At 41.9% G+C, this 27287-nt stretch overlaps 1 protein-coding gene, 1 non-coding gene and 1 pseudogene across 4 annotated transcripts; 1 reads left to right on the forward strand and 2 right to left on the reverse strand.

The window, feature by feature from the left end:
* Window positions 1-9206: 9206 nt before the first annotated feature.
* LOC123399853 (probable NOT transcription complex subunit VIP2) lies at window positions 9207-18237 on the forward strand. 3 transcript variants are annotated; one of them, XM_045094236.1, is made up of 16 exons: window positions 9207-9344; window positions 10459-10561; window positions 10683-10788; window positions 10885-11048; window positions 11237-11597; window positions 12329-12535; window positions 12610-12684; window positions 14530-14615; window positions 14689-14766; window positions 14925-15356; window positions 15496-15548; window positions 15635-15676; window positions 16280-16424; window positions 16503-16573; window positions 16772-16857; window positions 16951-17342. In XM_045094236.1, the coding sequence occupies exons 2-15, from the start codon at window positions 10544-10546 to the stop codon at window positions 16821-16823; spliced, it is 1890 nt and encodes a 629-aa protein (XP_044950171.1). In that variant the 5' UTR covers window positions 9207-9344; window positions 10459-10543; the 3' UTR covers window positions 16824-16857; window positions 16951-17342. The 3 variants fall into 3 exon arrangements, with proteins under 3 accessions (XP_044950171.1, XP_044950170.1, XP_044950172.1); XM_045094235.1 differs by lacking the exon at window positions 16951-17342 and adding an exon at window positions 17864-18237 and having other exon boundaries at window positions 9208-9344; XM_045094237.1 differs by lacking the exon at window positions 16951-17342 and having other exon boundaries at window positions 9210-9344; window positions 16503-16588; window positions 16772-16862.
* Window positions 10711-10788, reverse strand: LOC123400607. Its single transcript, XR_006610827.1, has one exon. It is a non-coding gene; the product is annotated as a small nucleolar RNA snoR35 (small nucleolar RNA).
* Window positions 18238-20009: 1772 nt separating the features above from the next.
* LOC123399855 lies at window positions 20010-22062 on the reverse strand (annotated as a pseudogene).
* Between the last annotated feature and the right edge of the window lie 5225 nt (window positions 22063-27287).

A 27287-nucleotide genomic window follows, 5' to 3' on the forward strand; every position in this document is an offset into this window, starting at 1 on the left:
GGGCGCCTGTTCCAGATTGTGCATAAAATACGTACGCACAAAACAATTAATCAACGAGATATTCCGAGTTAAGAAAAATATGATCACGACACCATATATACTCCTAGTAATGAACGCGGCACGATCTGCTCTGTGTTGGGGAGGGTTTGAGAGGAAAATCCTCGGGGGGGCCAGAAACCCCACAGATCTTCGGGCGCCCATTTGGTAGGAGGGGTTTGCTTAGCTCAATCCCCTCCGTTCCCCTTCAATCCCCTCCTATCCATGTGTTTCAAAACCCTACTCGGGAGACTAGTGGAAGCAAAACCCCGGGGATTTGAAAGGATTGGGTGGAACAAAGGGATTCACCCAATCCCCTAAAATCCCTCCCTCTCAAAACCTCTCCAATCCCCCTTAAGCAAACGAGGCCTGAAGAGGAGAGGGCCCCGGTCACGGCGACTCGGGTCTGCCGGGGTTCGGCTTCGGCTAGTTGATTTGGGGATCTGGGGGAGGATGCTGGGCGTCCGGAAGGGGGAAACTGGACCCTCCCGATATGGCTGGCATGTTTGCTAATAGCGAGTTCCCGCCAGCCGCGGCCGACAACTACGTACGAATCACCAGATTGCGTTAAGGGTGTGTTTAGTATGGTGCATAGAGAGTGCATGGGTCAACATTTTTCTTTTCGATCATTTTTGAGTGTTTGGTATCTTGCATGGGGCCTTTTTAGCATGCATGAACTCGGCTCAAATATTCTCTTAGCATGTAGGAAGAGTGAACACCCTAACAACCTATATTACGGAAGACGCCACATACCCCGAGTCCTACTTTTGACACCGTTTCAGGATGAGCATTTAGTTGTTCAAACGCATTGCAGAGAAACTGACGAGCCATGATCGGCTTTTTCAGCAAAGGAGGAATGCCGCCGGAGAACTCGGGCATAGCACATTTGGAAAGGTCACTCCCGCTTTGCGTATGTTGGCATACGGTATTCCGACGGATCTCGTTGATGACCACTTGGTCATGGGTGAGAGTCAAGACATCACGTGTGTCAAGCGCTTCGCGGTTGGAATTGTGCAAGTGTCTGGTCATGAATATTTGAGAGTTCACAATGTTGAAGACACCATAAGAATTTTGAAGATGAACAAAGCTCACGAGTTCCCAGGTATGATTGCCTCAATAGATTGCATGCATTGGAGTTGGCAGAATTGTCCTAAGGCATGGTATGGTCATTCCATGGCCAAAAAAAGTTCAACTATAATCCTTGAAGCAATGGTCGATCATGAGACCTGGATTTGGCATGTTTTTTTGGAATGCCTGAATCTTTCAGTGACATCAATGTTACTAATCGGTCACCACTCATGAATAAGATTACAAATGGTGAAACTACACTGGTGAAGTTTGTAGCAAATGACCATGCATACAACTATGGCTACTATCTTACTGATGGCATCTACACCAGATGATAAATATTTCTAAAGCCTTTGACGACACCGCAAGGTAAGGAAAATCTTGATTTTCACAATGATCAGTTGGCGGCTAGGAAAGATGTGGAGAAAGCTTTTGAGATTTTGCAAGCCAATTTGCTATTGTGAGAGGACAGGCTAGATTTTGAGATCAAATGATGCTTTGATACACCATGAACGCTTGCGTGATCATGCATAACATGATCATCGAGAATGAGCATGGGCAAAATTTAGACTATTCTCAATATGATGTTGGGACATCCCGTGTGAGTGCGGAGGACGGCTATGGGGGTAGCCCGATTTATGGCATTCTATCATGTCATTCGACGTGCTGAAACATATGATGGCCTTCAGAAAGATCTAATCAAGGAATGATGGACATGACATGACCGCCAAAATAGTTTAGTTTTTTATGTTTCATGTTGTATTGCTGAACTATTGGTTGTATTGAAAAAAACTATTTGTTTGACTTATAATAATAGTTGAATTATTTATTATTGATTTATTTTATTATGGTGAGAGAAATGTTGTTTGGGCTAGACGCAGGCACTGTAAATATAGCATCTGCGTCGTCCTCCATTTTAACGCTTGCAAGAGCGGACACCCTTACGCGCATAAAAAAACACATTTCAATGCTGTAAAAATTTTTAACACGGCATGCCGTAGCGCGTCTCTTGAAGTTGCTCTAAGAAAATACTCCTAGGGTGGACGGGTCATGGGCTGCTTTTGTCCTAAGGTAGCTCCGCGAGGGTCACGAAGGTGTTCATCGTCTCCAAATGGTGTACAATGAGGTGGACATGACGAATTCAACTCCAGTGTGGGACGCCATCATCCAACGGCGCATCAAGCTGACCTTCGACAGACGACAGTGTCGTAGAAGAGTTCATGGAAGGTCTGCGTGTGTTGTTGTTCGATGGGTATGTGGTTTGGACGTTTGGCTTGTTTCGCGAACGCAAGTCTCCGATGACGTTAGTGCGCTGGACTGCTGAGTCGGTGGTGGAAGTGGTGTGCCTTACATATAGGCGTAGGTATTAGAGGAGCAATGCTACATATATAACTTTACATAGGTTTTACAAACATGTGGATTTTGATTGGAGATTACTAGAAAAATGACCCGTGCGTTGCAACGTGAGAAAAAAAACACAATCTTCAATGATCATGACCACATTATATTCACACATCATCGCTAGATTTTGAAATTTTGTACACAAATACAAGAAAATGTTTCTTTTAAATTTATTCACAAGTTGAAGCAATCTTTACATTTTCAAAAAAAACATACCATGGTTGTCAAAAATCTTGGTAACTCAAAGAATTATTCTTAATTTCAAGAATTATTTTTAGAAAACATACAATAATAATCCGATCCATCCAACATTTAACTCTTCAAAAATCACACGGGTATATTTTGACAAAGACTTAGAAGCATTAATGTTTAACTACATACATTAGATCTTTCATAAACAATTATACAAATATGAGAACAATTTTAAAATTGAGAACATTTTTTAAAATTTACAGACATTTACTAAAAATCGTGAATATTTTTATATTTCAAACGGGTTTAAATATTTTATTTTGAATTGGCGACCAATTCTAGAAAAGACCAACATAATTTTTTATGTTGGAGGATTTTACTTTAAATTCACAAACATTTTTGAAACGCATGAAGTTTTCTGAATAACAAACATTTTTATAAGTCAGTAATATATTTATTAAATTCACGGACATTGTTTTGGAATTTTCAAAAAAAAATAAAAATCCGGTCCTTTTCTGAATCCACAAACATTTTATGTTTTCGTCAACATTTTAATTCAAAATTCCTATTTTTTAATATGCAAATTCTTTTTTATTCTAAATTATTTAAATTAGAAATAAACAAAAAGGGAATGGAAAAATTTAAATAAAAAAAGAAACTATCAAAACAGGCATTAGCTATTTATAAAATTTTAGGACATTTTATAAATGCATTAATATATTTTGAATTAGAAAGCATTTTGTTAAATGCATTTAATAATTTTTAATACATGGAGTTTGATTTGAAATAATGGACTTTTCTTATTTTGCAAACATTTTATTGTATATGCGAGCATTTTTTACAAAAACTCTGAACAGTTTTGAAGTCACAAACATTTTATTTTTTAAATATGTTGATTTAATATTTTGAGTTTACTAAAAGTTTAAAAGTTATTTGAAGTGCTAAATTATTTGAAGTGCGTTGTCAAGGAAAAAAAAAAATCTCCAATGATAATGACCATATTATATTCATATATCATCGCTTGATTTAGAAATTTTGTGCACAAATGCAAGAAAGTATTTCTTCTTTTAAATTTATTCACAAGTTGAAGCAATTTTTACATTTTCGAAAAATATATATCATGGTTGTCAAAAATCTTGGTAACTCAAAGATTTATTCTGAATTTTAAGATTTTTTATAAAACATACAATAATAATCCGATCATCCAACAATTAATTCTTTAAAATTCACACAGATATATTGTCACATAGACTTAGAAGCATTAATGTTTAAGTACATACATTAGATCTTTCGTGAACAATTTTACTATTATGGGAACAATTTTAAAAATCAAGAACATTTTTTACAATTTACAAACATTTACTAAAAATCGTGAATATTTTTTATATTTAGGATGAGTTTTAATATTTTCTTTTGAATTGGCGACCAATTCAAGAAAAGACGAACATAATTTTTAATGTTGAAGGATTTTATTTTAAATTCACAAACATTTTTTGAAATGCATAAAGTTTTTCTGAATAAACAAACATTTTTATAAATCAGTAATATATTTATTAAATTCATGGACATTATTTTGGAATTTGCAAAAAAAAATATAAAAATCCAGGGTTTTTCTTAATCCTATTTTTAATTCAAAATAAAAATTCGTTAGCATTTTAATTCAAAATTCCTATTTTTTTAGTATGAAAAGTTTTTGTAATTCTAAATTATTTAAATTATAAATAAACAAAAATGGAACGAAAAAATTTTAATAAAAAAAAGAAACTATCAAAACAGGCATTAGCTATTTTTAAATCTTTAGGACATTTTGTAATGCATTAACATATTTTGAATTAGAAAGCATTTTGTTAAATGCCTTTAATAACTTTTAATACATGGAATTGTATTTGAGATCATGGACTTTTCTTATTGTACAAACATTTTTCTAAAATTGCAAACATTTTATTGTATATGCGAGCATTTTTTACAAAACTCCGAGCAGTTTTTGAAATCACAAACATTTTAATTTTTGAAATATGTTGATTTATAATTTTTCATTTTATTAAAATATTAAAGATTATTTGAAGTTCTAAATTACTTAAAATAAAAAAATAAAACGGAACTGAAAATAAAAGAATAAACGGAACTAAAAGCAGGCGCCTGTGCATGGGCCGGCCCTTACGGTGTGTTGGATATTCTTCTAGCGTGCAGAGCGTAATATAGGCAGTTTTGACATAAGCCGACCCAGTCCGAGATTTTTCGCTTTGTGAAACGTTTTTTATTACTTACCGGTGGCATGGTGGGTAATTTATGTAAACTTTAGGGGTAATTTTTAAGACGGACGATCAGAAACCGTATTTGCTTTATTATTAGGGAGAGAAGGGTGATGAGGGGCCCATCCCTTAAAAATCAGGCGGGGAATGGTTAGTTAGAAAGAAAGAATCCTAGTCAGCGTGTAACTTTATGCAACTCTTTATAGTCTAACATTTTTTGTATTAGAGCCTTGAAGAGCATTTGCAATGGCAGATCTAGCGGCTTCATCACCAACAAAAGTGTGACCCTTAAATCACATTATTTTGGACACGGAGAAAAATAAAAGGTCTAATGCTACTAGAGACAACACCCCCCAAGCTGGCAATCGCTACTTATTCGCATTCTTATTTTTCTTTCTGTTTTGTTCCTTCCATAGTTATTTGTATATTAATTATTGGACTGTGCTAACGTCCTAATGATCGGATTATAACAAGAGATCCCAACAATTCAATTAGTGTCGGGCTGCTGTTGCGAGGTGTTAATTCTTTTTTTAATACAAAAAACACATTCAGTCTAATTTTTTTCTTAATAATTGCATGCATGCATATGGAACAAAACTGATGAAGTCATTCAAGATTCCGTTTTAATTAAAACTTTACAATGTTCTGAAGGTCAAATCGTCACTCAGATTGAAAAATTGTTTTCATGTAAAAGATTTGTGACGATGAGATTTTCGAAACTAGATTCCTTGTTGTATGTTTCACAACTTTTTTGGAATCAAAAGTTACCACGTCTAGACTAAATAAGTAATACCTCCATGGTACTTCAGTTACAATCATGTTTGCATAGAAATTACCGGGGCATAAAATGACTCCATCATTCTCTTCACATGCAACTGGACTAGAGCACGGGAAAGGAGATGTCATTATAAATTCTCGCTGTTTTGAAAATGTATAATATTTTATAGATCAATTTTTTTGTTTCTGATTAACAATCGTTTTCACATTAAAAAATCTGTCACGATGAGAATTCCAAAACTAGATTTCATCTCAGGTTGGCTTGTTTTGATCACTTTTTTGGTCAAAAATTATCGTAAAGTTACCAGTTATGTTATATGTATATTAACATGTTATTTATACAGAAGTGACCAGAGGTGTGTTTTCAACAAGTTCTTTCCTCGGGGTCAAAGTTACCGCGCTATATGTACCTAAGTTATCAGGTCCATGATGCATATATTACCGTGCTATTTGCATAGAAGTAACCGGGATATGTTTCATCAAAATTTTATTCGGGTCTTAATTTATAACGGTGTTTGTACCTACGTTATTAGGTCTGCGACGTGTGAGTTACCATGCTTTTCACACAGAAGTTACGAGGAGGGATGGGGAGGGGGGTATATTTCACCAACAGTCTTCCCCCACCGATCACCACTGCCGTCAAAGTTACCAGGACCGGGGTACATAAGTTACCGGGCTGTTAATATCACCTGTTCGGAATTTGTATTGCGGAACGAGTAAAGAGACTTGCATGACCAAAAAAATATTATTGATATAAACATATAAAATAGGATATCAAATCCTAAACCAAATGATCTATTACATACATAGGTTTTTTCATGTCCCCAAGACTAGTAAAACTACTCATGCATCGAGGATGCAAACATTACAAAATGAATTATGATGATCACGATGAAATCACAAAAGTAATACAAGATTGAATTCACTGAGACTATTGTAATAAAACTAGGTAGTGATGAGATGGTGATGATGCCCTCTCGATGAGGCGTGGCAGCGGCGAAGTCCTTGGATTGGCTCCCTCTTCAGATGCCTTGCATGGGCTAGGGTTCCGTGTGTTTGGATATGTTTCTGGAGGTTGTGGGCGTTTGATCTCCGATCTTGCATAGGGTGGAAGTAGTCAAGTAGGAGAAGGCGGCATCGCTTGGTACAACCGCGGGTCCGACCGCTCGCGCTTGTACCATATAAACTGGGACAAGCAAAAAAGATAGAAAGTGTGACAAGCCAATCACAAAAAGATAGAAAGTGAGACAAGTAAGACAAGTCCAAGACGAAAAAATGAAACAACACATGCAATACAAATAAAGCCAACACACATGGATACCGCCGGTCGAACATAATGAGTCTCACTCGACCAAGTTCTAACCACACCCTTTATTTTTAGGTATAAAGTCTTTGTGACTGTTTATAGGAATTTCGTATGATTTCAATTCATACGATTTTTTTCTATGGAATCCTGATTGTACGAATGAGTTCAGGAAATTTATGTGGATTCCGCTCATGTAACCTATTAAATAGGAAGATAAAGATGAGCTCACACCTCATTTTATTTTTTCTTGGAAAGCTTTTTTGACAAATAATTTGTATAAGATTCCTACATTGTCCTTTTGATTTGGAGGGTTGAATCAAATATAGCGTGTTTGATAGCCTGCATTAAACTCAGTCAAGCCCATTTGATTCTCTAAATCGCATCAAAATTCTAGCCCACACGAATTTTAAAGCACCTTCCAGCTAGGTACCATATGAGTCAACCATTTCCTCTTAGCGAGACTCATAGTATGTAGAGGAGGAGAATACAACACCGAGCTAATGCGACTTGCGAGGGAGAGAGGGGAGGTGAGCTCGACAAGGAGTGACACAAGGTCCGCAGAGCAATTATGTAAAGGATACTCCTTGTGAGAGCCTCACAAGGGTCACTTTCATGGGATTTGAGCGAGCCAAGTGGTGCATCCAGCCATCGCCATGTGTTGCATATTGGACGCTCTCTGTCGATTTCATATATTTATTTTTCTATACGCGCTTCCGGGCTTTAGATGTATTTTTATTTTTTCGCTTATAGGTTTACGTCTGATTTTCCTAATTTTTGGAGAGAAAAAAGGAAAAACATTTTGCCTGAATTTTTATGTGTGCTTCCACAAGAAGCACATATTTTTTTTATGGAGAAACAACTTTGCTTATGCAATAACACAATTCTCGGAAAAGTGAAAAAATCACAATTTTCCCTCACTTTTTCTGCTTCCATGAGAAGCACCTATTTGCTTCCACTAGAAGCACCACTATGTTCCCTGGAAAAAGGAAAATAACATGACTTTTGTTTCCACTAGAAGCAATGAGAGGCGCAAATTTACTTCCGCGAGAGCATAGTTGTGCTCCTCGAATAGGGGAAAACTATAATTTTGTATGTGTCTTTTCTCTTTCACGAGAAGCACAAATTTGCTTCGCGTGAAGGCACATATCATTTCTGAAAAGGAACAAAAAATCATGAATTCTGTCTGCGCGATTTTTTGTGCTTCACATATTTACATATCGTGGAGGCATAGATTTGTGCCTCTTAAAAAAACATATGCTTCTGACTCGGGTTCCCTTCCTTTAAAAAAAATAGTCAAAACCTATTAACATGAGATCTAGTTTCAAAGATCTTAACGCTAGACATTCAATGATGATATATGGTTCGGTGTTTGGACGGGCGAATCAAGAGATGAAATGTTCTGGAAAAAACTCTCAGATGGCGGCAAGTGGCATACTTACGGTGACCACTTCTAATCGTCTGAGAAGATGAGAGTGATCTTTGGAAGGAGTCTCCCTAATTAATAATTTCGCAAGGTCCTCCTATAAAAATATATGTCCATGATTATGGTCTTGGCCAGAGTTGGCCAAACAGACCGACCCGACATGACATGGCCCTACATGTGTTAATCATGCCTGGCACGAAACGCTCCACGGTCCACGTGATGCGGGTCATAGGCCAGGCACGACCCCTCGGCTAATCGGGCTGGCACGCCGGCCCAGCAGACATGGTAGGCCCATGTATCGTTCGCCCTGTTAGGTGGTTCTTGGTCATTTTTTTTCCTAATAAGCTGTTTTCACGTCACATATATAGAAAAATTGAAATAAAAAACAAAATAAATAAAGAGGTCATGCCGTGCCGGCCCGTGTGATACGGCCCCTGGCATGCCACGTGCTGGGAACGGCCCGTTTAGCCCACGTGCTGGGTCGGCTAAAGGGCCGGCCCGGCTAGCACAGCCCATTTGACATCTCTGGCCCTCTCCGCCAGACGAGCTGGTGCGCCATCGAGGCCCAGTACGCGAGACCGTTACCAGTTTGGCAGTTTCAACTATTCACCCACCCCGAGATCTCTCCCCACCCCCACTCCCACACCCGAGAGCGAGCGACTCCAGCGCCGCCGTCCGCCGCGCCTCCGGCCTCTTGCCCCACCGCCCGCCACTCCTGCTCCCCCCCCCCCCCCACCCCGCCACCCTCGCCGCTCCCCAGTGCTGCCCCCGCCCCCCGCCGCTGCGCTCCTCCCCTCTTAGCCCATCTCTCCCCACCCCGCTCTACAATTCTTCGATCTGGCAGTGCCCGAGTGGCGAGATGGACTAGGGCTTGCTCGGGATTTTGTAGGTAAGAACTACTCGCCCCGCGGATTAGACGGGGAAAGCACAGATCATGCCTGCATATCTGTCCGTGGTCCGTCATATTTGCCGAATTCCGTTGGTGGGGGCATAGATTTCCCCCCCCCCCCCCCCTCCGTGTACTGCTCCAGTAGCGATCCTGTACATGGCTAGGGCAAAATTAGCTCGTTTCTATTTTTTTTCATTTTCATTTCACTGCGTCCATGATCTGGTACTGTCGCCTGGAGTACATTAGATGCGTATATCCAGCGGCAGAGCAGGTGATGATGAATGTGGACAGTGGACAGTGGACATGGGAGTGCCTACGAGTTTGCTGCCAAGGTTTTGTTTCTGGCAACCAGGCCGTCCAGCAGCAAACTGGATGGAGCCAACAGTTGAACTACTATGGCTGAATTCAGCGTCCAGAACTACCCTGCCATCGGCGTTTTCTCTATCCTACTAAAACCCTGAAACAGCGCGCTAAAAATATACAGCATGGTAGTGCATCAGCATTGTGTTTGCAGTGATCAGCCTCTGCGATACACTCGTCAAGCTTCCAATCATGTGGTTTGTGGCTGTACTAACCATGGGGTTCTGTTTCTCCGCATCATTCTGTTTTTTCTTAAACAATTGTTTGATGCTAAAGTAATTTTGGATACTGAATTACTCCCCTGTAAACTAATATAAGACTTTTTGGAACACTACTTTACAGTTTACATCACTAAAGCAGTGTTTTAATATTATAAGACCTTTTAGATCACTAAAGTAATGATCTAAAAGGTCTTATATTAGTTTACTTGAGGTAATACTTGTTACTTATTCAAGTGTTTGCTTCTGGTTGGCTGCTCAACAGTCTGGTTGGAAATTAAGCCTGCTTTTAGTTTCACACTCAAGCATCATCGGCACAAGTTTAGAGTCTTAGAGATGTACACTTCATGTCTGCCCCTAGAATAGCTGCATTTCCTCACTGCTGAAATCTGCACATTTTAATGCTGTCCTGACTTACTCGTTGGCCTATGTTGGAAGGATGGCTCAGATGTCAACTTTATACTAAGTTAAAATATTATACGCAATTTGTCCTTTAGTTTACAAGCTACTAACGGATGTGTCCATTCCTGTTTCAGATTGGCAGGAATCACCGTTTCAGGCATTTTTGGTGGATAATCTTCATTTGATCTTGAGTGCTGACTCGCTCTTCTGTTGTCATCAATGTCTGGCTTGCTGAATGTACTTGCTTATCCTTGTAACTGTACTACCGTGCATTCACTATATATACTTTTCAATCCCGTCTGTTTACTATGTTTTGTTATTATTTGTCTTGATAACTTGATGCTTTCTTCCTTGGCAGTCAAATCTTAACAGTTCCGCATCGAATCTTCCAGACTCAACCGGACGACCATTTGCAACATCCTTTTCTGGTCAATCTGGATCAGTTCAAGGTTTCCATCACTCAGGTGAGCATATGGTACACTACTAGGCTAGCCCATTGACATAGTGCAACATTCATTGAGTACATCTATTTACCTCTTATCATTTTCTGCATTATTCAGGTCTGCGCAACATTCATGGAAATTTCAGTCTTCCAAATATGCCTGGATCACTTGCACAAAGGAATGCTGTGATGAGCGGCCTTCCATCCTCCGGGGTTCAACAACCTGGAGGGAGCATTTCTGGGAGATTTGCTTCAAACAACCTTCCAGTTGCCATGTCTCAGGTTCGTATGCCCACCTTTATGGAGGTTTGCAGTATTATCATTTTGTACTGAAGAGCATGAACATGCAAGTTAATGGGTTTGCAGTCTAAGGAACAATCTTGTTGGCTTAAAATATAATATATTCTTGCCGTGGTTTCATGTAGAGGATGGTCATTTTTACTGTTTTGGTATTATTGTTTCTTTTGCAGATTCCTCATGCACATTCAGGTGTCAGTGGTAGAGGAATGAATGTTGGTGGAGGTCAATCATTTAGTAGTGGCATGAATATGGGTGGTACCATTAAAGGTTTATACTCAAATTTGGGCACCAGTGGTAACCGAAATTCTGTTCCTGGCATGTCAGTGTCTGCCACTTTAGGAAACTTGGGTCCACGTATTACAAACTCTGCAGGAAACATCGTGGGCGGAAGTAACATTGGAAGAAATATAAGCTCTGGTGGATTGTCGGTGCCGAGTATCTCATCACGCATCGATTTTAGTAGCAATGCTGGAAGTGGGAGACTAAATGTGCAAGGATCCAACAGGATGACAAGTGGCCTTATTCCGCAAGGTAGTGTATTTAACCATCGCTTCATAGATTTATGTTAAACTTCATGTTTTAGCTCGAAATAATATTTTTAAGCATGTTTAACCATTGCTATGTTAATGCTCTGTTCAGATTTTACTTATCATATCCTTTGTTTTGAGCTGTGTCCTCACCCCTTGACTTTTATCTTACCAAAAAAAGGTTGGGCGTATAAAATAAGTGGTCCACATCCCATATGATATAGGTTTTGCTCGACCTTTTTTTTTTTTGAAAACACAGTAGGTAGGCTTGGTGTTCATGCTTCATAAATTACGAATCCTGTGTTGCTATAGTGTATCGCAGAATTCATTTTTGGAAGTGCAACACTGTCTGGCAATAGGCATTTTGTTACCTCTGTACATTAGGAGCCAATTTTTAGAATTTAAGACCTTAAATAGTTAAGTCCAACGTTGTTGGAATTCCTGTCAGCGATATTCTTTCTTTTGCAGGCATATGTTGTTTGTTGGAGTATATCTGCTCTTGCTTTTTTATGATTGTGACTGTACCTATTTCTTAATGTTGTTCTATTTTGTGACATTTCCAATTTAAATTTATGAAAGTAGCTGGGCTATGATAAAAGCTTGTTTATATTTCATACAATCGTGATAGTCTCGTGAGGGTGAATGATAAAGAAGCATACAGTGTGCTATTTTCTTCTATTGAATTGCCTGTTCTCATTCAGCTTGTTGTTTATTTTTATTTATCTCTAACACCAGGATCATCACAACTAATGAATATGCTTGGAAGTTCATACCCAACGCCTGGAGGTTCCTTGTCCCAGAATCAAATGCAACCAGGAAATAATTCTCTAGGTTCTATGGGGATGCTACATGACGCCAGTGACAGTGCTCCATTTGACATCAATGATTTCCCCCAATTGACTGGTCGACCTAATTCAGCTGGTGGTTCACAAGGACAATATGGTAAAATTGCTGGAAAACTGTAAATATTACTCCCTACATTTGGAGGATTCTTTGTCAATCTCTCTAAATTGCAGGATCACTACGGAAGCAACTAAACCAGGAGTTCAGTATTCAGAGCGAAGATTTCCCGGCTTTGCCAGGATTTAAAGGTTGTTACAGTTGAACTAATTCTAGAACCTGTCTGTTGATTCAGTGTCGGCTGCATGCCTGTTATTATACAGTCCCGCTACTCTGTACTTATTGAACTTCAGTATTTGAACAGCTTAATTACCAACAAAATTACCCTGTCATCAAATCTTCTATCTGTTATAAAGCCCACCATCTCTTTAGTCGTGTAGCATGATTGCTGTGATCTTCTCCTCAAGTCAACGAATGCTTACTACCGTTCTATATATGGATGGGTATTGTTGCGTTCTCTACTTCTCTTGCCACCTTGCGCTGACCTAACTACAAGGTGCCGCGCTCATTGCAGCGAAATTTATAGCACACCATTTTTGTGAATACAATCAGAGGTGAGAAGACGAGGATGCAGCAATTTCATGAGAGGGCTAGTGGGGCAAGACCATGCAGCTGACGTGGCCTCACGAGAATGTGGAAAAATATCTCATTAATACTACTCCCTCCGTCCCATAACATAAGATGTTATTACATCCAATATGCGAGTATATTGGATGTAATAACATCTTATATTAGGGGACGAAGGAAGTAATTTGGTATTGCTTTATAAGACATACATATGCCAAATCGAGGATGCATATATGCACCGTCTATTATTATGTGATGCTCAAACTGGAATTACCATGAATCATCATTAGAATATAAGGTGACAATCTAGACAAATATGCGCCAAAGGACATTTGGATAAAAGGGTATCACTGCAACATGCTTACTGCGCTCCGCAATTCAAATGCCTAGAACTAACAAGTCGCCCTAATTTTTGGCGAGAAATGGGAGCACGTATTATTTGTGACATATGTAGGACAATGTTAATACATGGGGTGGGTATAGAGCTTTCAAGTTAGTTACTTTAGGAGAAGATAATCAATTTGTCTTTCCTGCGAGAACTTGTATAGAGAATTTATTGTAAGCTTCTCATATCATGATTTATGGTTATATATGGAAGAACATCCTAACTCTTCGGGTTTTCCATAGGTCCTACTCTTCATATAAAATATGAGCTAAATATTAGGTATGATTTGAGGTATAGTGGTTAAGTCATTGGGAGGTTGTTAAGCCAATTTAATTCTGGTGCTTATATGGTTATAATTCATTTAAACTTACCATGGCAGTAAGTGAACTATGAGCCTATTGGCCCACCGTGTGGATCAGTATGGATCAAAAGAACGTCCTGAAAGTTAGCTCCAGCATTTAATAGAGATTGCTGCCGAAGTTGCCAATTTAGCCATCCACACGCATACATTCAGGCCTCAACTTTGTTAAGCATCTCAGGCTGTTTGTTTTCTTGTGCCCATCAAGACAGCCATACGGATGATTACAAATACTTGCACTTATGCCTTTAGGCCCAAATGTAACTATAATCTTTTTGATTTTTAATATCTTAGTACTCCCTCCGATCCATATTAATTTTTGCTGCTTTAGTACAACTTTGTACTAAAATTGTACTAAGCAGCAGCAATTAATATGGATCGGAGGGAGTACTATTATTACAGTTTAGGCTGACAAACCATCTTCCCACAAAATGTAAATTTTCATTTGTTTGGTCAACTCTGGTGCCAATCTCCTTTAGTGGCACCACATGTTTTGCATGGTTTTAATCTTTTGATTTTGGACCTATTCTTTCCACGTGCGACACACTCATGCTTTAATGCTCCATAAACGTGCACGCAACAAAACAAGACCTTGGTTGTGTTTCTTGAGACTTTAAAATTCCTTCCTGAAGTAGATCTTTTGGCTGGTCATTGCACTATCTTAATACATTCCTTTTTTTCCCATTTTGCCAAGTTACACAGAATATTGATATTTTGAATTATCAGGTAGCAGTTCAGATTATGCTATGGAGTTACATCACAAGGAACAACTTCACGAGAATGTACCTGTAATGCAAGCACAACAATATCCTGTGGGTTCATGTCTCTGAATTTTGAATCTTTGTTTCTCCGAGCATTTATTGACAAGTTATGAACCTTACACAGATGGCAAGGTCTGTTGGGTTTAATTTAGGAAGTAGCTACCAACCAAATCGTCAGCAACATCAGCAGGGTGCTAATTCAGTAAGTTATATCGGAAATCCATTGAAACAATCACGGGCATTTAACATCTGTTGCATTGTCACCGTTCTGATATGTTTCTGTTTTGCCACGTCATGTTCAGGTTTACTACTCATATTTACCCATTAATACATAGAATAATCTTCATTATGTTTTGTCAGATTCAGAGTGCCGGACCCCAAAATATTGGACTAAGACCACTAAACACTCCGAGTCAAACTTCTAGTTTGGGATCATATGAGCAACTGCTCCAGCAATACCAGCAGCCGCTGGCTCAGGGTCCTTTCGGGTTGCAGCAGATGTCTTCGGCCACACAGTCATATGGGGATCTTGGTCTAAAGCCCATTCTGGGAGGCCGAACACCACCTGATCCATACAGCTTGTTAGGATTGCTGGGAGTTATAAGGATGAATGATCCTGATTTGTCATCTCTTGCTTTGGGAATAGATTTGACAACTTTGGGTTTGGATTTGAACTCCCAAGACAATCTGTACAAGACATTTGGCTCTCCATTTTCAAATGAGCCAGCAAAAGGAGATCCTGAATATACTACTCCAGCTTGTTATGTGGCTGAGCAACCCCCGGCACTACAGGTAAGCTGCCAATCACTGTAGGCTATTTTTGTCTAATGAGATTTTTAAACCCATTTTCGAGAAAGGCCCAGAATCTTTCTTTGATGCAGCCAGCTCATTTTCTGATAAATATATGGTAACAAATTCTGTCTTGGTGCAGCCTATGCATTTTCAGAAATTTCAGACACTCATACTATTTTACATATTCTACAGGTATTTTCAGCACTTGAATGTATTAGATTCGGCCATTAGTTTTGGTAAAATTTTTAAGGTCGCGATCTTTTGTCTTTGATTTTCAGCATGCCTAAGGATGAAGCTCAAATATGTGCTGCCAATGAACTGTGAGTACATGGTTTCACTGGTTATCTCATTTAAATATCTTGTTGTTAGATGTAATAATTGGATCATCATGCATGCGCCTTGTTCATGTTCTGAATCTTATACCATGAAATGTGATCTTACCGCGGTAACATTTGATGAGGTAACATATTGCTATGTCCTGATCAAACGTGTAACACTAACAAATATTAACTCGGAACCTGTCAGATACTGGACCAGGCCCATTGACTGTCATGGATCTATCACAAAATTTAAGTAACCTTGTCGATTTTTATTCATCGCCCTGTAATTCAGTAACATTTGAATGCATTCACGATCCGCGTAGCTACCTGAATCTACATTTTCTTTGTTTTCTCTATCAATATCAATTTTTTCTGTTATTTATGTTTTAAGTTTTTGTGCTAAGTTGCACATTTTATGTTTAGCATTGCTGTGCATCCTTCAAACCTCCTTGTAAGCTATCCATTTTTAGCAATAATATATTGTCTTGACCCTTGCCCACGACCTAGGTGCAGCATATCACGGCTGAGCAGAGCTTCAGCCAGTTAATTTCTTGGTATATAATAATTCTTAGATATGTAATGCATGTGTATTGTTTTCATCAGATATAATCGTGGATGGTTTTACCATAAAGAAGCGCAGCAATGGTTCACCAGAATTCCTAACATGGAGCCTCTTCTCAAAACTCCTACATATGAACAGGGGTCTTATGCCTTCTTTCATCAAGGCAATTGGGAAACAGTCCGTAAGGTACTTACATTGGGTGAATATCCAGCATCTCTTGCACACTTATTGCATATTGATAGTTGAGCATGTGTGTTGCTGCAGGATAACTTTGTTCTCCATTATGAGCTAGTAGAGAAAAGGCCAAGTCTCCCTTCCGCGTCCCAAACTGTCAGGTGAAAAGTTTCTGGGTAAGGTCTTCCTGGCTACAAATACTCCCTCCGTTCCATAATACAAGAACGTTTTTGACACTATATTATTGTCAGAAATGCTCTTATATTATGGGACGGAGAGAGTATATTTTTGTTTTTGTTACAGTGTATCGAGCAATCATCTCACTATTGCATGCAATGCAATATAATTTTGTTTTTCAGGCACCTCCCGACTCTAGCTTTCTTGTACATGAATGGAGAACCTTCTTTATAAATACAGTAAAGCGACATTGCCCTAATTTGCCAAGGTAGGTACTGTCTTCTGCAGTGAAACACTTATATTGATGTTGGTTGTAGAATGCTTTGGTTGATTTATTTACTTTTTGGCAACTATTGGGCAGGAAGAAATGTTCCGTGTGGCCCATTTAGGGAAGAACGTGTTTTTCTTTAAAGTACGAAAAGAACGATGTAAACGAGCATGTGACACACACACAAGCTGCTAGCCAACCGAGCAACTCTTGTGCTCGGTTCTCATTAGGATTTTCTTTTGTTAACGCTGTAGTTTCTGTTAAACTTGCTACTGAAAAGTGAAAACCTAGAGGGTTCCCTGTTGGCATGTACTTAACAATCCCTGATACCCGTGGCTCATTAAATCAGTCGGATGCATCTTAAAAATTGATGTGCTAATTTGGCAGATCCAAATATTTCCGCTTTCTGCTGAGAAAAGCAGGTGCTGTCTTTTGCAACGAAATGTGTATATTAATGAAGGTTGATCATCAGTATGATTTATTTATTGACTGACTGGCAATTATTAGTTAGGAAGACATGTTCCATCTGCCCATTTAGGAAAGATTTATTTTTTCTCGAACACAAAAAACTTAATCCACAGACAGTAGCACCAGGGCCTTTATTTATTTATTTATTTTTAAAAGAAGTGAGCACCTGGAGGCAGGGCCTCGAACGCAGGTGGACGAGTGCTCGACTGGCGCTGCCAGCCAACCGAGCACTTCTGGTTCTTTGTTGGAATTAAAGTTGTAGTTTCTATTAAACTCATTGCTGAAAAGTGAGAAACCTCAGAGGGTCCCTGTTGCATTTATGTATACTTGACAATCCCTGATGATGGTTTCATCAGCATGCTGTTTCTTTCAAACATGCCATGTTAATTTTGCATGACCATTTATTTCTTCGCATGTTTTGAGTAATCTAATCACTGTTCTGCTAATAATATTTAAACGAGTTGACTTGTTGTATTGAGACAAAATTGTACTCCCTCCGATCCATATTAACTGCATTGGGACAACACTGGGTTGACAGGTTATATAGTGAATCGGAGAGTACTGCCATGCCATGTCGATATGCGGAGAGGAGGAGGCTGCAGGAGGAGAAAATGACTTTGTAATTATACATATAGTTAGCAAAAGGATGGTACCGTTGTTAAACTTTTTACCTAGCTGGGTCGTACTACCTCCATTTCAAAATGTGGCGTTTTCGTAGGCTAACGTCATAGATTTTGGAACGGAGGTTGTACATCATATGGGTAGTCTGTCTGTAATGCTCCTTGACAAACAGTTTAGGAGTAGCCACCCAGTCAGTCTGCAACTCTGCATGCATATTCTCTCTCTCTTGCCCTTGGATGGATGGACGGCTCCTTAAATTTAATCAACAGAACAAAACAAACTGGTTTATCCTGTCTTGACACTACAGTGGTAGAGTTTGTTACTCGTTGTCTGCTTACTTTTGACCGGCACTGCCATCTTGCTCAGTCGTAATTCTACTCATGGAAGTTTTCGACAAAGGTAGGCTCCAGCCTGCGGGTATATTATATTGTGAGCAGGATCTATGGTGATGCCAGTTGTGGGGCTGGGAAGAGTGGCAGTTGCCTGGAGGTTGAAGATAAACGGGAGCCGTGGGATTGAAACCCGACGGTGGCTGGAACTGGCATCAGGAACGCAATCCGCCCGGACCAAATAGGCGCGCCGCACGTGCGCCGAGCTCAAGGACCTGGCACTCGGAGCCTTCATGCACGCCGTCGCTCGGGCATCAAGGGCAGTGACGTCCTCTTGGTCGCCGACATGTACGCTAGGGCGGTGATATCTTCCTCCAGGAATGTGTTCTTCGACCTCACCGTGCGTAAGAACGCTGTGGCCTGTAACAGCATGTTCTCGGGGCTCGCACCGGAGCTGATGGCCTCAATCAACGGCGGAATGGGTGAGATGGCACTGGCGGTGCTGCAGCAGCTGTGCAAGCTCGAGGGCAGCCAGGCCATGTGGTGGTGGTGCAGGTCCGTCCATGCCGTGGCTCTCACTCTCATCTGCTTATCGTGCCTACCGCTGCTCAACTGAACGCGATATTGGACGCCTATGGTGCGATACTGGACCTTAGGTTCGCCAAAGGCTGATCACGGTCGGTCCATGTTCTCAACCTGTTGAAATGAACTATTATTTGCTACTCCCCCGTTCCTAAATATACACCCTTAATGAAATATCTAAAAAAGACTTGTATTTAGTAACGGAGGGAGTAGTATTATGGAGGAGGCAACTTCATTTGTGTTGATCGTCATACTAGCAGTCATTATGGCGGGCGATTGATCACATATATATGACGCATCTGCTAGAGTTGCTCTAACATGAGCCTGTCGGAAGGTAGATGTTTCCAGGACAATAGCGTGCTTTTTGTCGGTAATATTTACTCATATCAGGCTTTCCAGTGTCTATTGTGTATCATTTGCATCTTTGATTTTCGTCAGCTAACTGTGAAACAGTACCGTGCTCTTACTCAATAGAATACATGATCTGCTTTTGCTTGCTTATTGCTCAGTTATTTATTCCGATAAGTTGTGATTGCATTACTCCAGTGAGAGCTTGAGAGATGCAATTCTCCCCACAAGTTGTTTTCCCGGGGAAATAGGACTAATAACTTCGACCACCATTACATCAACATGCTGGTACTGAATTGCAAATCCCACAGAGCTTCAGAGTTTATACATTTTTAGCCAAACAGAAATCACCACCATACACGCTGCGATTTCTAGCTCTTGAAGAAACAAGGCAGATTTGAAGGTAATCATTCTGAAGCAAAAAGACGAAAACCAAGGCCACTTGCAATGTAAGTCTTTTAAGATATTTCACTAGGTGTCTACATACGAAGCAAAATGAGTGAATCTATATCCTAAAATATGTCTATATACATCCGTATGTAGTCCATTAGTGAAACTCTTAGAAAGACTTATATTTAGAAACGGAGGGAGTACAAGTCTACAAGTAGTGACCCGCAGCCAGAAAAAAAAAATCCATAGGCGGTCTTATTGTGCACCTGTTTACATAACAAGTCACCAGAAATTCATTGTGATAACTTGATTGGCGCGATACTCATAGTAAGCTTTATAGAGAAACGAACATGTGAAGATCCTGGTGTCGGTGTGTGGCGAATAGGTCTTGACATGTTCATTCCTTCCTGCTCGTCACATAGTCACCATCATGGCAGCCTCAGGGGTACTGGAGCATCTCCTGCCACAACATTTCCCGGATCATATCCACGCCGAGCTTCTCATCTATATCGAGATCGATGGGCGCCTGGGCAGGATGGTTTGCGCTGGGATCATACAGCGTAGACATATATGGGTGCTCCAGAGCCTCGGTGACACTGATCCTTTTGGAAGGATCGAAGACCAACATCTTCTCCAATAGATCAATGGCAAGAGGGTGTGCTTGTGGGTACATTCTGGTGAGGGGAACCCCGACGGTGTACGAAAGGGATTTGACGTACTTGCGAGCTTTCGTGTTGCCAATGAACTCAAGGTTCGCGTCGCTCATGGTGCCAAGCACATCGACTATAAGCTTAAGCTGATTTAGGCAATCGGTTCCAGGAAAGATGGACTTGCGGCCAAGTAGCTCAGCAAAGATGCAGCCAACAGACCAGACATCTACGGAGGTGCCGTATTTGTCGAAGCTGAGCAGCAGCTCAGGAGCTCTATACCAGCGGGTGACAACATATTCAGTCATAGACAGACCGTTGGTGTTATTTGTGCGAGCAAGACCAAAGTCACAGATCTTCAGGTCGCAGTTCCCGTTAACCAGAAGGCAATAATGCTAGACCTACAAAAACTTACAAAAGTTTACTTAACCTTCCAAACTAACTCTTCTCTCCCCCCTGATTTTCAATGGGGGTGGGGCCCCTCATCCCTTAATAACCAATCACAATCTTACACATCAGTTTGTACGTAAAATCTTTAAGTAAGCCTTTGTAGGTGTAGCATTACTCACCAGAAGGTTTCCTGGTTTCAGGTCTCTATGCAGTATCCCCGCTGAATGAAGATACTTGAGCCCTCGGAGCAGCTAAAGTCAATAAAAGGCGGCATCTTAGACCATTGATCGATTGAAAAATACTAGAGAAATCGTAAGATGGCCGGCGTAAAAAACTAAAGATATAGGCATTACATCCAAATAACTCATGGGATTGGCTGTGTCTAGCGAAGCAAGCCGAGAGGCATTACTTCCGGATGGAGCATGAGGTGCGTGTGAATGAACCAACTTATGACAGAACGGAGAAGAAATGAAATATCACTGGACAAGTGTCAAGCAAAAAGAAAGAAAGAATGAAAAACAGAGGTGACTGCCGCATACCTGAAAAAGGAAATACTGGCAGTGGTCATTGGAAAGGGCTTGAGGCGACTTGATGATCTGATGCAGATCCGTGTCCATGAGTTCCGACACCAAGTAGACATCCTTGTAGCTCCTCCTCTTCATCGGCATCATTATATATCCTTCAAAGCAATGACATTCTCATGACGCAAGTGGCGAAGGAGCTTCAGCTTGCGCAGCGTCCTCAACGCATCCTCGCGGTTGTCAAAGACGTTGTTTATCTTTTTTATCGCGACCTTCTCGTTCGTATATATCCGTGTTCATCGACGAGCAGACCACCCCGTAGGCTCCTCTTCCGATGGGCTCGATCGGCACGTACTTGGTGTCGATCTCAAACATCGTCTGGCACATGGTGTAGTAATGCTTCCCGTGGCTTCCCTTGCCCTTCGGGGGGTCTACCATCTTCGCCATTTTCTGTTTCTGTTTCTCCTGAGAAGGAAACATAGAGTTAACCTGAGGAAGCTATGCTACACGAAAGTAGAGTAGAAGAAGAAAAAAACGGCCGAGGTGAAGAGAAGCTCACCTGAGGAAGCAGCAGATATTTAGTAAGAATCGGGAGGAAGATGGCGATGGCTAGGCAAGGAACACGCGGCGGCCTGAGGAGGAGCACCCCGAGCCGCCGCCCGGCTACGCGTGGCTCCTCGCCGCTGCCGCTTCCGGGTAAGCCGCCCGCCGGCTTTCCGGCAACGCCTCGCGCGTGCGCAACCGTGGGTGTGTGAGTGGCCGGCGTTGAGCGGGGTCACGATCGAGGGCGCGCTGCTCCTGGCCGTGGATGAAAACGTGGGTCACTTGCCCGATCCGGACAGCGGTTGGCTTGCTTTCCCATCAATCATGCACAAGCGCGTACCGTACGGAGGGAGGAGTGAGGCAAGATGTAAGTGGACAGCTTGTTGGATATCTTGGGACTTGCCTGCATCAGCCCACAGTTCCTTATATGGGATTATCTCAAAGCCGGGATTATCTCAAAGCCCACTTATTGTTAGGAAAATCTAAGTTAAAGTGTGCGCAGCTTGTCCTTCCCGTGTGTGGCGGGGCGCTACGATTCGCGCGACCTGATCTTGCGGTTGAGACGCACGCATGCACTCCAGATGATACGAAATCGATAGAAAAGATATTTTCCTTCCTACACGCCTACCACAGTGCATTGCTGACACAAATGCTACAGTGCGTCAAATAGTCAATTGCACTGATAACAGTACTAAGTTGATTGGCAGGCCTGCATGCACTTCAAATAAAAAGGTATACCTGACGGTATGCATGCACTTTTGATTGTCAAAAAGATTTTTCTCCCAGAAAGATTTAAAAAAAAATTATCTTCCAAACCGTTATCTCAATTAATGATTCATTTTCATCACTGACTTTATCGCGACGAGATCTTCAAAACTAGATCCCATGTCGACATGTTTCGATAACTTTTGTTTTCATCGATACTTGCCAGATTATAATCACTTACTTGTCACATTAAATTAACTTGGTTACCAGATTTATGAATGTCGATATACCCCACTAAAAAACTTGATTCATTGTGCTTGTGCTGGTTCATGCATTTACTTGCCTATTGTTAGTGCTTTAATAACCATTTTTTAGCTTCACATAACACTGAAATACTTAAAAAGTATAAAATTATTGTCCAGTAAGTATGTATAATTTTTGTGACAACTGTACACCCGTAAGATGACATAAATGTGGCAACTAGGAACGACAAAAAAAATCAACAAAACATGTCAACATGGGATTTTATTTTGAAGGTCTCCTCGAGATGAATCTAACAACGAAGGCAAATCTTCAATCAAAGTATTAAGCTATGAGATAAATCATTTCTTCAACCCGCATGACGAATATGTCAACTAGAGCTGGTCCATATGATGAATAGTGTTATTTCTTTTTTGCTTTTTGCGTGCCTTGAATGCATGCACTCTACTGCGAGTCTGCCATCACTAGTATGTATGCATGCACTCTACAATTTTTCTTTTCTGCATGCATGCACGAGTACTACTTCCAGCCATCATAATTTACAACGAAAAGTCAGATATAGCAGTCACGAGTACTACTTTTATACTGTCGCTAGAGTATTTAGCGGGTCTCTTTTCTATTAATAAACGCGTGTAAGGGGTTAGTAGCAGCCGCCACACCGGAGCGCACGGATGCGGGGCCGCTACATAGTAAGGTCCCTTATTGTTTATCCGGCCAATGTGGCGTCCACATATTACCACTAATTTGATTCATCAGGAACAACAATTTCCTTTGTACATGATGCCAATTTGACTGTGCTTATGGCTTTTTTCGTTTGGCCAAGTGTACGTCTAGCTAGCTTAGCTAACAGATAATGGTGCCATGTCCTGAATCATCATGTGCTGTTGCTAGTGGAGGGTGACATTATTTGTCTTTCAAGTCCCACTCGCTGATGAAGATCTGATCCTGCTTGATGTGGCCATCTTCTTGACATCCCTGTTGCTTGAGCTCCAGCTTCACCTAGAATCGTCAGAATCATGGTTGGAGCGCTTCGTCTTGAGACAATTTGTTGACAGGGACATAGGGTGACAGGTCCTTCATCTGGTTGTGCGAGAAATCCAGCTCCATGCCATGCCTTCAGAACTTGTACACGTACACCTCATCCTTGATCTCCTATGTCGTCAGTTGCACGTCGAGCTGTGACCTTTGTTGTTGTTGTTATGGCAACAATGTCAGCTTGGACAAGCCCACAAAAAAGGAGGGTGCGTTGTAAATCATGATCATGGGAACGGCAACATCGTGTGTTCTCGGGAAGAAGGCACGCCGTTGGCGTCCGCGGGCATTGCTGGGTTGTCCACTTGTGCCACTTATTTTAACTGGATGTCCACAAATGCCGTTTAGACTGTTTTTTATGGATGGCGTTCGTGGGACTAGTGGGATCCATCGCCACTTACATCCTTAGGAGTGACGGCGAGGGTCATCGTTTCGCCGTTTCACGCGACGCGTCTCTCGACTTTCCGTTGTTTGCAGCACTCTCAACCGTCAGATCAGATAAGGCGCCGTCGAGCGGCCCATCATTTCCCTCGCATGCACGAAATCGCACCAATGTCCATGCTTGTAATATGTTTCCCCATCTCTTAGTATATGTAACGCCCTCTTGGAAAAAGGTAGCCATGATTTGAAAACATCAGGGACGCTTGAAAATGGAATCCGGTGTGCGTGTAACACCCTCCCGCGACACACCTGCTATGTTTCAGAAATGTTGACGATGTTGTAATCTGGCGAGCTCACGTCGCTGGCGCCTCCGCAACACCCGCAATTTGCAAGAATGACGATTTTGGAACCTCGGCCAAGCACATACCAATGGAGCTCCGACGAACTCCATGGCAACATCGCCGCACACCTTCCATTGCAATGTCGATGGTTTACCCTTGCATTGGCATCCATCACATGCAACATCGATGCTCGACGCATTTCAGCCCCTGCATCACCGGCATCGAGTGGCCGGCCTTCAACTTTGCAACATGGGGAGTGCTGGTAGTGGTAGTAGAACCCTTGCACTGCGATACGCATAGCAGAGACAGGTGAAGCATGATGTAGCAGTGATGGGCGCGACACCAAAATGTGCGGCTGCGTGCAATAGGTGAGAAACACAGGGAAACCATGGACGGGAGGATGCTTGAGAGGACACATTGTGAGGACAAGCTAATTCATTTGGAAGAGATAAGGCTCGATGGATAAGTGGTGGGTGGGCCCGCGTGGAATACACGTGACACAGAAGAGACAGATTGATGAAGATTCATGATCATTCGACTGTTGGCGGCTCATCTTGAGATTGCAACATGGACCATGTTGCAATCCCAAGCTGAGCTCCCACAAGGGCACACGCCACATGCACGCCGTGACGTTTGACTCAACAGAAATTAGTCGCCTCAGCGCTAGCGTTTTTCATTATTGAAAGATGTTTCACACTAACTCATTTTTTTCCTTTTTGCATGTGTTTTTACCAATACTGCGTCGCATAGTTGTTGCCCTACATTTGTCCTTTTGGAAAAAATAGCTTTGCTGCCTTAGGGCATTTCCAATGTCGACCCTCAAACCACCAGCAACCGTCAGACCGAACGTGTTTTGCCATCCAAGGTGGGCCTGCATCTGCCCCTTCATGGTCTGGATGCACTTATCCCACAAAATGGAAGACAAACTGGGGAGGGGGTGCGAGTGCCCGGACCGCTGCCACGCCCGTTTCCGATGATAGTAACCCAGCCAAAACCTCTTTCACGTGCCCGCATGTGTTCTCTCCAGAAGCCACCTATCTGCATTCTTGTCGGCCCAAAGCGGACGCAGCCACTCACTGGAGCGAGTATTGAAGCGGCTCGTCGGTCGAGAGCGCCACCCGCTGCACACGCCTTCTCTCTACGTTAAAACTTCATCTGTTTGTTCATGTATCTCCATTAAATTGGCGCATTAGCCAACAAACCTACTCCAACACCTCGACCGACACATGTCCGTTCATGTGTCAGCGAGCATTAGACACCTTCCAGTTGGCTCCTCGCATCCACCCGCTATATAAACGTGTTCAGGCATCGAGAAAGAACCACACCTCATCTCCACACTCCCACCTTATCCTTGTACAATATCTGACATGGCCTCTAGCGAAAAGAGGAAGTTCTCCAGCATTGCAGCTGCCTGAGTTTCCCAGCAAGCTAACTCGATACATTTTGGCTTGCGAGAAAACCCTCTGGATCCAGCGCCACCACCACCACCATCGCCATCGCCACCCCCACCTCGCTCATCTAGGCTGGAAAGCACTGTCTCCCAACAAATCCTCCTCGAGCAATGGCAGAAATGCGTCAGGTAGGTGGGAAAAGAAGTCACGCCAGTGGATGCCATGACGTTTGTTAGGGCATTTCCCGCCTTAATGTTTTGGTGATAATGACAATTCACCTTGTGGTCTAATCATGTGCCAAGTTCTTCAGGTACAATTTGTTTGGTACAAGACGATTAGACATTCCCTTCGGATGGAAAAGATCGAATACGGTGTTTTCTACGTGTTTATTTCTTTGGTCATAGGAAACCCGTACTATTAATACGGAATCCTCATCGCAAGGTATTGGGTGAATCAATGCACGTACACATTCCTTCTTCACCCGCCGCATATCCTTCCGTTCATTGAGAGAGAGGTCCTAAAACTCTTGCAAAAGCAATGTTTTTTCTCCCCAGCGGTTGTACCACTGGTCCGAGTGGTTGTATCGCTTGGCCAGTACGCCCGGTGCAACTACCGCCCAGGGGTGATACCCTGGGGTTACTGCTCTCACGTTGATGCCAGCAGTTTTACCGCTGCTTTCGGGCGGTTGTACCGCATAGGATCTGGCAACCCTGGAGAGTAGCTTCATGCGGTTGTACCAGCCCAGTATCGCCCTACCATCGGACTGGCTCCGTTGTGGGGCGGTGATGGCCCGATTGTTTTGATCAACTTGTTTTGAGCGGTACTACCAGTGTATGAAGCGGTTGTACCACTCGGAACTTAGCCACCACCCGTGCTCCATCCTGGCAGTTGCACCGGTGCAACCACCGTCTTAAATAATGCTCGTGGGTGACTCCTCTCTGTTGTAAAGCGCTCATTGAGCGGTGGTAGAGCGATTGTTCTGGTTCTTCATTGCAACCGGTACTACCGCCCACGCCACCGTTTGTATTGCTCGCTAGGGTTTCTACACGGTACCCATGTTTTCCGGTTGTATCGGTACACATAGCGGTTGTACCGCTTGAGTGTAAAAAATTGTTGTAACGGTTGGATTTGGGGGACACTGTACAAGGGGGTGGTTCTTCCACCTACCTCCTTACCTCTTACCCCTCTCCCTCCTCCATTAATGCCCTTCAAGATTTCTTTCCCAATCTCTCTCTCTAGCCATTCGAACTTGTTGATTTGCTAGGGATTGAAGGAGGAGATCTAGATCTATACTTCCACCAAAGGAAAATCGATCCCCCATACTTTCTTGTGTGGATTTTATTACTCTTGGGTATTTGAGCATCCTAGACGGTAGAGTTCACCTCAGAGACACAATCCATTATGGTGAAGCTTAATGGTAGTGTTGGTAGCCTCCGATTAAGTTGTGGAGATTGCCCCAACCATTTTTGTAAAGGTTGGG

The sequence above is a fragment of the Hordeum vulgare genome, chromosome 5H (assembly GCF_904849725.1).
Source record: "Hordeum vulgare subsp. vulgare chromosome 5H, MorexV3_pseudomolecules_assembly, whole genome shotgun sequence".
Taxonomy (NCBI): Eukaryota; Viridiplantae; Streptophyta; class Magnoliopsida; order Poales; family Poaceae; genus Hordeum; species Hordeum vulgare.